This window comes from Pseudopipra pipra, chromosome 18 (assembly GCF_036250125.1).
Source record: "Pseudopipra pipra isolate bDixPip1 chromosome 18, bDixPip1.hap1, whole genome shotgun sequence".
Classification (NCBI taxonomy): Eukaryota; Metazoa; Chordata; class Aves; order Passeriformes; family Pipridae; genus Pseudopipra; species Pseudopipra pipra.
This window is the reverse complement of record NC_087566.1, coordinates 14,507,689-14,521,474: the sequence shown is the minus strand read 5'-3', so window position 1 is coordinate 14,521,474 and position 13,786 is coordinate 14,507,689. Positions and strand designations below refer to the sequence as shown.

The window sequence follows — 13,786 nt, the reverse complement described above, 5'->3', positions numbered from 1 at the left end:
GGGGCTGCCGCGTTTCCATTGGCCAGCGTGCCGTGAGGCGCGGACCAATGGGACGCGGCGCGGGTTTGGCGCTCAGTTTGAGCGGGGACGGCCCGGGAGCGGGGGCTGCTGCTCCTTCCCGCCCGTCCTTCCCGCTCCTCATTCCCGCCGCTCCTTCCCGCTCCTCCTTCCCGCCATGTTCGTCTCCGACTGCCGCCGGGAGTTCTACGATGTGATTGTCACCCAGGTGCGGTGATGGGCCGCGACCGGGGCTGGGGGGTTCCCCTCAGGGCTCTCCTCCGTCTCAGGGCTCCCTCTCCCCCCTCCCTCAGGGCTCGCTCTCCCAGGGGTCCCGCGGTTCCCGCCGCTCACGGAGCGGGGCCGGTGCGGGCCGTCCCGGGGGTCGGGGGTCGGGGGCGGCGGGGGCCGCGCTCCCGGGGCAGCGCCGCTCACCCGGGTCGTTCCCTTTCCCTGCCCTTGGAAACCCGACACAGAGCTGCGCCAGCGCAGGGCTCACCAGGGTTTGCGTTACAGTTCGCCTCCTTCCTCACGGGTGCTCTGCTGCTCTCCTGGGTCTTGTGCTTAACCATGGTGTCTCTAAGCTGTTCTGTTTCTATATATCTTTTTAGCTGTTTTGTTGTTGTTCGCCCACATCCCGTCATCTTTAAGGTTTCTGTTACAATCTTGTAGCAGGTCAGGTTGGCTACTTTCATTTTTAATCCCTGGTTTGCTTAACTGTGTTCACAGGAGATTTATACACCGAGGTGGTAAAGCTTTTGTGAGACAGTGTTTTGGCATTTCTACCCGTGAACCTATATTATGGATTGTGCAAATTCTCTCGATTTCTCCAGCTGTGAGCAAAATCTCAGAAAAACCCCCAAACTCAAACAGAGCAACACCCTTGCAAAACAAAAACAACAACAAAACTGAAAACAAAACAACAAAAATATCCACGCACCAGTCAACCTTGATTTAGGCAAAACAATTTATTTCACACATTGCCTTGCTCTTACTTTAGTAAGATTTTCTTTAGTCAAAATTGTTCCAGATCCCATGCTGAAAACCAAGGCCTTTCTAGACACAATTAAAATAGTTGTAGGGATTGATTAGTTGTGAACCTTGAAACCGGCAGCTGATCCAGAGGAGTCTGAGTAGTTACATTTCCCTAAAGCAGCTGGCATATTTTGGGTATCCTTTGGAGTTGCTTTTTGTTCATATTACAGGGATCCAAACTGATTAGTTTTGGTTACAGTGTCCATTCAGAAGCAATCCCATTTTATGCTTATGACGATCTCTACCTAAATTTCTGGCCTCACAGTGGTCTATGCATTTCATGTTCCAGCACATCAGATCTGACACCTGTATTAATGTATTTATTTTGTTATTTTTGCAGCGTGTTCTTCTTCTCGTTGCTTCAGATGTTGATGCATTATGTGCTTGTAAAATACTCCAAGTAAGTCTTGGTTCATTATCACTGCAGTAAAAGAAAATATACCCTGGGATCCTTTTAATGGGTTTGAACCAGGGAAAGGGTAAAGATTTAATTTGCTTTTGTAACTTACTTTTTCCATGAGTTCTGATGGGAAACTGGTGAGTCATGCTCTGGGTTCGTGCAGGTTTGTCATTTGGGATGTCTTGACTAGAAAGGTTTGTAGGGAGTAGAGTTTGGCACTGTAGGAGAAGCTGCTTCCTTCCCGTGCACTGAGAGCTGTTTGCTTCCCTGCAGGCCCTGTTCCAGTGTGACCATGTGCAGTACACCCTCGTCCCAGTGTCTGGATGGCAGGAGCTTGAAACTGCCTTTCTGGAGCACAAAGATCAGGTGAAAAAACACGGGAAACTTTTTAAGCTGCAGCTCAGCTTTCAAAGAGAGGCACCTCTTCCCTTTTCCCATTTAAAATGTCAGCTTTTGAACTACTTGTTATTAATGGTTACCTCAGAACTGGGGTAACATTTTATCGTGCCAGTAACAACCTTGTGAAGTTCTTCATGTCAGGTCAGACTAATGTGTTAGAATTTTGATAGAGTCAAATTAGGTTTGCACACCTTTTGAGATATAAAGAGTGGTGGTATTGGATGTCCCCAAATTTGGTGTTTTGTCTTGAAAAAAATTTCTGCTACAAAGACATCAAATATCAGAAAGCAAATACAAGTTTTGGCGATGATGAGTGTTTTAAAGGTTTTGTAAAGGTATTTTCAGTCTTTTATGTCCCCTGTTAATTTAAGGAACAAGCTTTTTTTTTTTTTTCTCCTTTTTTTGCAGTTCAAATACTTTGTTCTTATTAATTGTGGTGCCAATGTTGACCTCCTGGAAATCCTGCAACCTGAAGAAGACACTTTTTTTTTTGTGTGTGACAGCCACAGACCTATCAATGTAGTGAATGTTTACAATGACACACAGGTAAAGGCTTTTCTTTCAGGATAAAAACCTCCCCACAGTGTGGTGGTGTGTGGTGTAGAGCTTCTCTGTGTTTTGCAAAACTGCTTCCAGCATTAGGTAGTAGGTCAGGAAGCAGCATTAATGAATATTTGCAGTAGGAATGTACATGATCAGAAAAAAAAATCTATTTTCAGTAGCAAAATCTATACTGTCAGCAGTGTGAGATTTGTCAGTAGTAAACACATATTAATCTTGGTGCTGTAAATCAAGCTACCATAAATCAGGGGATAAACATCCTCCAGAATGTAATATGTATTATCTCTCAGCATCTAGCAACACCTAGACTTCCAAGTATTAAACAAAAATTATTTGATTTTAACAATCAAAAAAAAGTAAAAATAATTAATCCAGTAATGCTGCAAAAAAGGAATATGGGGTTTTTTTACCCTTATTTTGTATAAATCAGTATGGTCTTTGTATTAAAAACCAATGTTTTCGATATGCCTGGAATTGAATTTTTGGTTTCTCTTACTGAGAATACTGAAGTATTCTCATTTGTCATTTAAGATGTTTTACTCCCTAAATATATTTTTTTTCTTGCTAGATTAAGCTGTTAGTCAAGCAAGATGATGATCTCGATGTTCCTGCCTATGATGATATCTTCAGAGATGAGGAGGAGGAAGAAGAGGATTCAGAGAATGAAAGTGAGGGGTCAGAACCTTCAGACAAACGCAGACGTTTTGAAGAGGTGTGTTTCTGATACTTGGTTGTGAAAATAAGGAAAACAAAACTGTTAAAACGTATATTTTGCATCGTAATAATTGTATTTGAGTTTAAAAATTGTGTCCCACTAGTGTTCAAGTACATCACCTAAAAATAATCAGGTAGAGTTTCACATATAAGGAATGTTTATTTATCTGAACTGCACAGAAATATTTTCTCCTAATAAAAAAAGATGTTTTGAACTTGATTATGTTTAATGACCTCTTAAAGCTGTGTTCCTTGGAAAAATATTTGATACTAATACTTTTCTCATGAGATGTTGTTCAAAGCAATATTGGTTTTTTACTAATCCTTAAAAAAAGTTCTTTATAATGAATACCTTAGTTACATTTTTAAATTAAGATGTAATCATTAAAGTGCCTAGATGCTGATGTAGCTTTTAACATCCAAATGAATTCCCAGGATGTGATAGAGAGGACGGTGAGAAGGCGACAAAGGCGAGAGTGGGAAGCACGCAGGTGTGTTGGCTGGGTTTTGTGTTGCTTGTACCTCTTGTTCTGCTCTTAATCTTTGACTAGATTAATGCTTGTTAAGAATGCAAACATATGATCCCAAGCTGTGATTTGAAAGATGCTTTAGTTCTAATTTTGCTCAGAAAGCTGAGAGGGATATTTACTATATAAAAATAAAAGGTTTAAATGGAGGAAGCTGTAAATAGTAATTTAAAATCTGAGTAGCAATAGGTGCATTGCTTCACTTAAATAGCTGTGGTATTCTTACCCTGTCTGTCCTAGGGTGAGGTCTGTGCTTCTGTCTTCTTTCACAATCTCATTAATAGGAATGGGCAGGAACAAATCAGATAAAATGGGCTTTGAGGAATAATGACTTAATAAATTTTTCCTTTTTGCTTTATGAGTACATTTCAGAGTGGTTTCCACATTATTACTGAAGTCTGTTTGCCTTCCACAATTTCTAGCCCAACTTTAATTTTTTTCATAGCTAAAATGAAATTGAGATATTATTCACAATTCTAGACTTACATTTTCAGTTGGATCCAATGACCAGTTCATCCTTTAGTCAAATGTATTGGTTTTTTTCCCCTTTTCAGACGAGAAATTCTCTTTGATTATGAGCAGTATGAGTACCATGGGACCTCAGTAAGTATAAACTCCTTGTTTGCCATAAAAACCCAAGGTGACAATGTAAAGATAATTGGACAATATCCAAGGTTATAATTACCTATTACAATTATATAATTATCTAATAATAATAATATGCATTATAATATTGTTGCATTATGTTATTTTTACATATATACAAATAGTTTAACTTAGTTTAATGTTTTCTAGTTGATTTTTAGGTCTTGGCAAAAGTATCTATGCACAAGATACTTTCACAAAAAGACCTGAGCCTGTAAGGGACTTGTTTGTCTTTCAAAGTTCAGGATAGCCCAAACATGGCACTTAGGACATCAAACTGTTCCTTATGTCCTTTGGCCTTTGATGATATATTTTGTTAAGTGTTTGCTTTATATATAATGCAGGTTTACAGAGCAATCTGAAACATTTTGCTTTCTACTTAGTAAGACTCTGGCAAATTGTCAGACTCCAGTGTGATGTCCAGAGCTTTAGTAACATGCTAAGACTTGGCAAATTCCCCTGTGTTGTCTGTGTACTGAGGTGAGAATCCTGTGTTTGTGCTGCCTTTTTGCTTCTCCCCCTTGCAGTCTGCGATGGTGATGTTTGATCTGGCCTGGGTGATGTCCAAGGACTTGAACGACATGCTGTGGTAGGTTCCCATCCTCCTTTTCCAGAGGGGCTGGAGGCTTAAACCTGCAGCAAAGACAGGCAGGACTGCCCAGAATCACTCAGCTTGAGTGTGAGGGTCCAGTGAAGCCCATACCTGTGTGAGTGAATGCACAGCTTCAGCCAGAGGTCACTGCTGTGTGAATCACTCACGAGCAGCAAGGTGTGCTGTGGGTCCCCCAAGGTGTGCTGTGGGTCCCCCAAGGTGCTGTGGGTCCCCCAAGGTGCTGTGGGTCCCCCAAGGTGTGCTGTGGGTGCCCCAAGGTGCTGTGGGTCCCCCAAGGTGTGCTGTGGGTCCCCCAAGGTGTGCTGTGGGTACCACAGGGTGCTGTGGGTACCCCAAAGTGCTGTGGGTCCCCCAAGGTGTGCTGTGGGTACCCCAAAGTGCTGTGGGTCCCCCAAGGTGTGCTGTGGGTACCCCAAAGTGCTGTGGGTCCCCCAAGGTGTGCTGTGGGTACCCCAAAGTGCTGTGGGTACCCCAAAGTGCTGTGGGTCCCCCAAGGTGCGCTGTGGGTCCCCCAAGGTGCTGTGGGTCCCCCAAGGTGCTGTGGGTACCCCAAGGTGCGCTGTGGGTCCCCCAAGGTGCTGTGGGTCCCACAGGGTGCTGTGGGTCCCCCAAAGTGCTGTGGGTCCCCCAAGGTGCTGTGGGTCCCCCAAGGTGCTGTGGGTCCCCCAAGGTGCGCTGTGGGTCCCCCAAGGTGTGCTGTGGGTCCCCCAAAGTGCTGTGGGTCCCCCAAGGTGCTGTGGGTACCACGTGTGTACCACTGCTCAGGGGAATAACAGCACAGCTTTGTTATGAACCTCTGGGTGCTGCTGGGGAACAGTGCTGCTGACTTTTTCTGTTACACGCTTAGAGGGTTAAATATAACATACTATATTGGAATGTTTGTTGCTTTAACCTTTTTTTTTCTGTTCCCTTTTTCCAAAAAAATTTTAGGTGGGCGATTGTTGGCCTTACAGATCAATGGGTCCAAGATAAAATCACACAGTAAGGAAGAGTTTTTAATTTATATTTATTATTATTTCTTATTTATATTTATTTGCCTACCTTCTAAAATTTTGGGTTTGGGAGTAACTAATAGCAATTAATAGAGATCAGGAAACCTAAGGGAATAAGTACTTTCTACTATTTAGAATTTTTAAGCCAACTTTATTTTTCACAAAATTATAAAACAATCATTTCTGATCTGGGAAGAAATGGTGTTTAACAGTAGTTTACCTAAGTATGAACTCAATACAATCTTATTAAAGGAAAAAACTTTTGTGTGTTCTGGATCTTCCAGCTTCCTTTTCAGTTTCAGTTTAGATTTTTTCAGATTTTTTTCTCCTTTTTTCTTATTTCCTGCTAGATACATCAGAATTCTAGTATTACAAGTGTAGGCTTTAATTCTGCTGTTCTGTTGTTACTTTAAGGAGACAAATGTGATAAATAACTGATTTGGTTGGTCAGTCTGTCTCTCACTTTTTTTTTACTTTTCCTTGCCTGGGTGTATGGCTGAATGCTGCAGGATCATCATGTAGCAGGTTGGGGGGTTCAGGTGTTTTCACGCTGCTGACTTTGTGAAACATTATCTCGTGACCAAGACCAAAGATCCCGGGGAGGGGGCGGAGTGACGGGTTTGTTGTTGCCCAGGATGAAGTACGTGACGGACGTGGGGGCCCTGCAGCGCCACGTGTCCCGCCACAACCACCGCAACGAGGACGAGGAGCACGCCCTGTCCATCGACTGCACCCGCATCGCCTTCGACTACGAGTATCCTTCCCAGGGCTGGGCACTGCCCCCTGCCACCCTCCTGAGCCTTGGTGGAGGGAAACTATCCCTGCACGTCTCTGCTGCTGAGAGGGAACGGCAATAAATGGAGGTTGGGGTGTTTTGTTGGACATGACTCCTGTTACATCACCTGCAGCTTCTCCTATGAGGAGAGGCCGAGGGAGCTGGGGCTGTTCAGCCTGGAGAAGAGGAGGCTCAGGGGAGACCTCCTCACTCTCTACAGCTCCCTGACAGGAGGGGGGAGCCGGGGGGGGTTGGTCTCTTTTCCCAGGCAACCATCAGCAAGACAAGAGGGCTGGGTCTGCAGCTGTGCCAGGGGAGGGTTAGGTTGGATATCAGAAAGAATTTCTTCACAGAGAGGGTGCTCAGCCATTGGAATGGGCTGCCCAGGGAAGGGGTGGATTCTCCGTCCCTGGAGGTGTTTAAGGACAGACTGGATGTGGCATCAGTGCCATGGGCTGGGAACCACAGCGGGGTTGGATCAAGGGTTGGACTGGATGATCTCGGAGGTCCCTTCCAACCCAGCTGATTCTGGGATTCTCCCTGCGTTTCTTGTAGTACAGGGACGTGACATGTGAGGGCAACTGAACACTTAACTGCTGCTTGTGGAGTTTTGTTGGGGTTTGCAGCCTCAGATGACTGTGTTTGTAGTTATTTGCCCTAATTCCTGTCCAGTCTGCGCCTGGCCCTGTATCAGCACTGGTCTCTCTATGAAAGTCTCTGTAATACCTCCTACACCTCTGCTAGACTTAAGCTGTGGTCTGTACAAGGGCAGAAGAGGCTCCAGGAGTTTTTGGCTGACATGGGGTGAGTTATAAAAATCTGTATCTTGATTAAAGGATCTTTTTTTCAATGAATTACGGGGAAATATTCAGAATATAGCTCGTAAATACTCAGCTTGTTAGTTTTTAAATGATTATAGGGCTCTGAGTAGGTGGCAGTGATGCAGCTTGTGTGTTGGTTTACAAGGAATACTTCAGCTCTATGGCTCTATGGAATGGCAGGTTAGTAAGTAACCTCTGCTTTCTCACATCTGCTTTTTAAGGACTAAAGAAAAATTAATGTAAAGAAGTTTAATCAGACTTAAACTTGCTAAATTACCTAATAATTAAGAAAATATTATTAAAAAACAAGGCAAAATATTTTTTTCTTCTGGCATACCTATTTATGTGTTTTTTCCTTCTGTTTTTAGTTTGCCTTTGAAGCAAGTGAAACAGAAATTTAATTCCATGGACATGTCTTTGAAAGAAAATCTTCGGGAAATGATTGAAGAATCTGCAAACAAATTTGGGTAAATTGTTTTAAATACAGAGGCTTTATCTGAAAATAGTTTTCAATTAAGCTCATATATTTTTGTATGAAGAAGTTCTAATATCTTTTTTCAAAAAATATAGTTCTTTGACAAAGTAACACTGGGCTCATTGCAAATGTTAGGGTAGGTTTTGTCTTCATGCTCTTAACGTTGGCCAGTTGTCTCCTCAGTATGTTAATGTTGACAATGTTAATTAACTTTCCTGGGTTTATTTCATTTTGCAGAATGAAAGATTTAAGAGTTCAGACCTTCAGCATTCACTTTGGCTTTAAGAACAAGTTCTCAGCAAGCGATATAGTTTATGCAACAACTTCTCTTATGGAGAATATAGAGAAAGAGGGGCCTGAAACAACTAATTTCATTAAAGCTTTGGACAGTCTCTCCAGGTACTAAAAATACGTCTCTTCATTCTTTTGCAATTTTACTTAGGGAACATGGATTATGTATCCTGAATATGCATTGTTGCTTCACAAGCTATTGAAGAAAAATCCAAATATCTGTGAATAGTGTTTAGGTTTCATTTTTGTTTGACAAGCTTTATTTTTGTAAGGACATGCCTATTTTTATCCTTTCTGTTGCAGGGGTAACCTGGACAAGCTGCACCAAGGACTGGACCTGGCCAAGAAGCAGCTCCGTGCCATTCAGCAGACAGTGGCCAGCTGTATTTGCACCAACCTGGTCATTTCTCAGGGGCCATTTCTCTATTGTTCCCTCATGGAGGTCAGCATTCTATGTTCAGCTGCTCATTTGACTCTCCTTTTTGTCTGTATCATCCTTGAATAACACTTTTCCTAACAGCTAATTCCATAAGAATTACTGTGAGAAAGACCCTGTTTCCTATCCTGTGCTCTGCTGGGTCAATATTGACACGTGCCCTGAACTTCCCAAGGGAAGAACCAGCCCTCACAGAGGGGAGAGGGATCACTGCAGAGCTGGGGGAGCCCAAACTCCTGGTTCTTGTAATGTTCCTTGAGCCACACAAAGCTTCTAGACTTGGCAGTAGATAGTAAAACTAAATAAGTGTAAGAATCATCTTGGATTGCAACTGAAATAATTCCTCTTTTCCTAGGGCACACCAGATGTGAAACTATTTTCCAAACCCGTGTCTCTGTGCCTGCTTAGTAAAAACTTACTCAAATCATTTGTTTGCTCTGTAAGTAAATTAACATCTTTTGACTCACAAGCTTCTGGCCAGTGTAGTAGTTACTGTTGTGTTGGATACTTGCAGTTGATTACTAGAAACATAATATGAAAATAGTAATAATGCTTTTCTGCTAATTGATTGGATAATTTTGGCATATCTGTCAATGCTGCTCTAGGAAAGATACCTATTTGAGAGACTTCACAGCATTAGGGAGAGTTTTCATTGCTGAGATGATTACAGTCTAAATCTTTGTGTAATTTTCTAAGTTTTGAGGGAGCAGATCACTGAAATTTCTATTGGTCCTTAAACTGACTTTTGATGGAAGGAAGAAGGGGATTAAGAGATCTTGTAAAGAAACCACCTTCTGTTGAAGTCGTTAGAGCTGTACCCTTAGATGAATGCCTGGAGTGCCATCTCATGTGGAGAGCTGATACTAAATTGGTTCCTGAGCTTTGTCTAACAAAGGCTTTCTGACTTCCAGACAAAAAACAAGCGCTGTAAACTGCTGCCCCTGGTCATGGCTGCACCCATGGATGTGGAACAGGGAACTGTGATCATGGTGGGCATCCCTCCAGAGACAGAGAGCTCGGACAAAAAGAAGTAAGCACAGTGTTTAGAAGGCCTTACTGAAGGTTATCCACAAATATGTCTTTGCTGTATCTACTTAACACTGGTTTTGTTGACTTGAATTGTCAAGAAGAACACGTCTTTTGCATACAGTGTGGATGAGATACTTTGGCAGAGGATACAGATCTTCAGGACCTTCCTTGCAAGGTGGTTTTTTCCCTCCCTCTTAAAAGAGGGAAATAATTCACTAAAAGAGGGAAATAGTTCACTGTGTGGCCCACGACTTCATTTCTGAAAGCCTCCGATGTGAGGATTTTTGCAGGTGCATCAGTGAGGTGTGTGTTGAACACATGGCACCTGAAGCACATCTAGGAGCTGTTTCCAGCTCTCAGCAAGGAGAAGGTTCCATATCCCTACCTCAGAAAATATATCCTTTTCTGTAACGCTCATCTGTGTTCCAGCTTCTTCGGGAGGGCCTTTGAGAAAGCGGCGGACAGCACCGGCTCCAGGACACTGCACAACCATTTCGACATGTCCAGTGAGTGTCACGGCACTGCTGGGGGGCACTGCTGGGGGGCACTGCTGGGGGGCACTGCTGGGGGGCTCTGCTGGATGGACACTGCTGGGGGGCACTGCTGGGGGGCACTGCTGGGGGGCTCTGCTGGGGGGCTCTGCTGGGGGGGCACTGCCGGGGGGCACTGCTGGGGGGCACTGCTGGATGGACACTGCTGGGGGGCTCTGCTGGATGGACACTGCTGGATGGACACTGCTGGGGGGCACTGCTGGGGGGACACTGCTGGGGGGCACTGCTGGGGGGACACTGCTGGGGGACACTGCTGGGGGGACACTGCTGGGGGGCACTGCTGGGGGGCACTGCTGGAAGGGCACTGCTGGAAGGGCACTGCTGGGGGGACACTGCTGGCATGGTCCCACAGGGGACACTGCTGGCAGGGCACTGCTGGGGGACGCTGCGGGCATGGTCCCAGAGGGGACACTGCTGGAAGGGCACTGCTGGGGGGACACTGCTGGCAGGGCACTGCTGGCAGGGCACTGCTGGGGGGCACTGCTGGGGGGCACTGCTGGGGGGACACTGCTGGAAGGGCACTGCTGGGGGGCACTGCTGGCAGGGCACTGCTGGCAGGGCACTGCTGGGGGGACACTGCTGGCACAGCCCCGCAGGGGGCACTGCGGGCACGGCTGCGGGTCTCTGGTGCGGCTCTCGTGGGACACCGCGGGGGCTGCGACCCTGCCCCATCTGGTGCAAACTGTGGGATGAACACCACCGACATATTCCCTCAGACAGGACAATCCTGGGAACACAGAGCCCTTAATTCCAGCTGCAGCGCAGGGAATTCTCACATAAGCTGCTCTTCAAACCCAAAGCAGCATTTCTCTGATACAGAGTTGTAAGCTCACATGTTATCACTGAAGCTAATGCCCGAGTGGACCTTGGGAGAACCATGGGAAAAAACAGAAATAAAAAGAGCCAAAAATCCAGCTGGCAGGTGAAACAGGATTGTATAAAACTGGATTGAGTGTTGGCAATATTTCAAAAAAAATTAAGATAACTCACAAGTTACTCAAAACCCTGGACATGCTGTTTCAGAGCCAACCCAAATAAACCAGGAGATTCCTTCACCCTCTCACACATGGAGATTCTGGGAAAATTCTGGGAAATCCTCTGTGCTGAGGGGCAGGAGCAGCTGAAAGCATGGGGCAGCATGGAGGGACAAATTTGTCAGGCTTTCTTCCAAGTGCTGTCTTCTTGTGCAGAAACTATGAACTCCAAAGCCCATCTTTGTGAGAACATCTCCCTCTTGCAGGCAGTGATGGTTTTCACACGTGCCCTTGGCAGTCTGCGAGCTTATCTCTCAGGGGGTTATGTTTAGCAGCCAAACCAACCGTGGTATTGATGAGACACTTATTTGCCCATCTTTGTACTTGCTTACAAAAGAGGCAGTTTTTAACCATACATGTTTATGTATGTGTGTTGAACAGGAAAAGAAACATGCTTAGATTTAAACAGTGCCTGCAATATTGTGTAATGAGCACCTAGCAATCAGAGTTTGCTGAAGTCTAAACACAAAATCATGTGCTTTAGTTTTGTCCAAGTAAATAGGTGGTTTTTTTCCTTCTTAAAGTCAAGTAAGAATATAAATCAGTATACTCAGGATTATTGTTCTTCAAATGTGACATCTGAAATATTCAGTTGCTTGCATCTTGTAATAAATTATTTCATATTTTAGTAATTGAATTGAAAACAGAAGATCGGAGCAAATTTCTGGATGCCCTCATTTCCCTCTTGTCCTAATGGTAAGACACTATAAGGAGGATTAATTAAAAAATGAATTACAGTTCAAGCTAGTAACCTGTAGAATATTATTCTGCTTTCACAGTGTTAAGGCTGTAGCCTCTGCCAGCGTGTAATTTTTATCTGAATAGAGAGGGAGATCCGAGACTCTGTAGCTGTGACTGTTACCCAGCTCACGAGGCTGGTACACTGTGAGCACTAGTTCCAGGCTCTTTGTTAGACAGAGTCATGCATGGCTTCCAAGATTTCTGCATCCATTTGTTTCTCTCTTTGCACTTTGACAACTGATGGTTTCCTTTTGTCTTCTGCCCTTGTTACACAGTGGTGCTTTTTGGCTCCCAGTGCTGGAAGCTGAGGATCAGACCCTCTGCAGTTATTTGGGATGTTCCAAAGTTCGTGGTGCTGCAGTTGTGATGTATCTTGCTTTGTCTTAGGAACTGGTACAGGCCTGGACTGTTGTTTTTATGCCTCTTGGGAGGTCAAAAGGATTTTGACCTCAGCACACAGATATTGAACACTTGTTTTTGTGAACATCCCACCCCTGTAAGGGGGATTCCTAAACAGGACTTCTCTTTGTCAAACTTGCTTTTATTACAGACGTGCTTCTGTGATGTGTAGTTGGTGACTGACGAGAAAAAATAGGTTTTGAAGAAGTTCCATATTTATATTACCACTCAAATGTGCTTTTAAAATTGGCTTAAATGCTTTTTATTTTTTAAATGAACTATTTGAGACTCTACTTGAAATTCTAGAATGTTGAAACTGTTTTTGGTACTATGGGGTTGAAGTCTTGTAGTTTAGTTAAAAGAATTGTCTTGTGAGACAAGTTCTAAGATTTTAGGGCTTTTAAAATCCAAATACTGAGTAACTGCCAAATACCAAATGAAAAATTTGAGGAATTCCAGTGTTAATAAAGCCTTTTTAGTCGTGCATTGTGATAGTGTATTGCAGCTTGACTTGGGAATAATTTTCCTGGAAAGAGTCTAAAGTACTGTGATGATTCTGTTCCATAACAGATTTCATTTTACTTTGGTCATATGAAATGAAATGGCTTGTTGGCCTTAACCTGCTGTGCATTGGTGGGTGTGTAAATGTGTACATTTGGAATTCTTTTCTTCTTGCAATGTTTACTTGAATTCTCTGTGACTTCAATGTTTTCATGTATTATAAGGAGTATCTAAAGGTTATGCATCATTACATCAATTTTGTACATATTTTAAAACAGATTAATTTAATATTACACATGATTTAAATGTAGCCAACAGAAACCTAATTAAACTATATATTTTTATTCAAACAAAAGTGATTTTTTAATTTATATGTTGTCATCTTATCTGAGTAAAATCCCTGTGCCAAGCTGGGATGGCCAAAAAATTGTGCTTCCTAAGATGAAACATAATGCTACCCTTTGGTTTTGTATATTTACTAGATAGCATTGGCAATAAATGATATTCCTCCTTACCAGCCCAGTTTGGGGTTTGCCTGTACACAGCACACAGTAATTCTGCCACATTTCTGAAGCACTTACTGTGCTTTGAGTCTCTGCAAAGGGAAACAGATGTTTCTGTTGTTTTTTGAACACTGACAGCAGTGTAAAAGGTAGGAGTCTTTGTGAAGTGCACTTTGAAATATATTCACTTTATCTTTCAGTTGCAAACTGCTGAGGGGGTGAAGTTCAAGAGAAACGGAGGAAAATCATTTATGTGTCACAGCAGAATCATGGCCATTTCCACAGCACTGAATGACTAACTAGTTCAGCCCCATCAGACATGTAGGACTTTCATGCCTCTACAAGTA

The 13,786-nt window shown here is 43.5% G+C and overlaps 1 protein-coding gene across 1 annotated transcript; it reads left to right on the top strand.

Annotated features, from left to right (window-relative positions):
* Positions 1–56: 56 nt before the first annotated feature.
* CDC45 (cell division cycle 45) lies at positions 57–13,294 on the top strand. Its single transcript, XM_064675319.1, has 19 exons — positions 57–226; positions 1,373–1,432; positions 1,706–1,798; positions 2,240–2,377; positions 2,961–3,104; positions 3,542–3,597; positions 4,188–4,236; positions 4,806–4,867; positions 5,822–5,872; positions 6,518–6,637; positions 7,331–7,462; positions 7,848–7,946; positions 8,192–8,353; positions 8,549–8,687; positions 9,037–9,120; positions 9,593–9,711; positions 10,140–10,216; positions 11,925–11,991; positions 12,312–13,294. Exons 1-18 carry the CDS (start codon positions 176–178, stop codon positions 11,987–11,989), a joined length of 1,701 nt encoding a protein of 566 aa, XP_064531389.1. The 5' UTR covers positions 57–175; the 3' UTR covers positions 11,990–11,991; positions 12,312–13,294.
* Positions 13,295–13,786: the final 492 nt, after the last annotated feature.

Bases quoted from the DNA above. Each gene is read 5' to 3' on its own strand.
- CDC45 (XM_064675319.1), top strand. From the start codon at position 176: ATGTTCGTCTCCGACTGCCGCCGGGAGTTCTACGATGTGATTGTCACC. The intron at 7,463-7,847 runs GTGAGTTATAAA...TTCTGTTTTTAG, and splicing joins GAGTTTTTGGCTGACATGGG to TTTGCCTTTGAAGCAAGTGA. The intron at 9,712-10,139 runs GTAAGCACAGTG...TCTGTGTTCCAG, and splicing joins GAGAGCTCGGACAAAAAGAA to CTTCTTCGGGAGGGCCTTTG.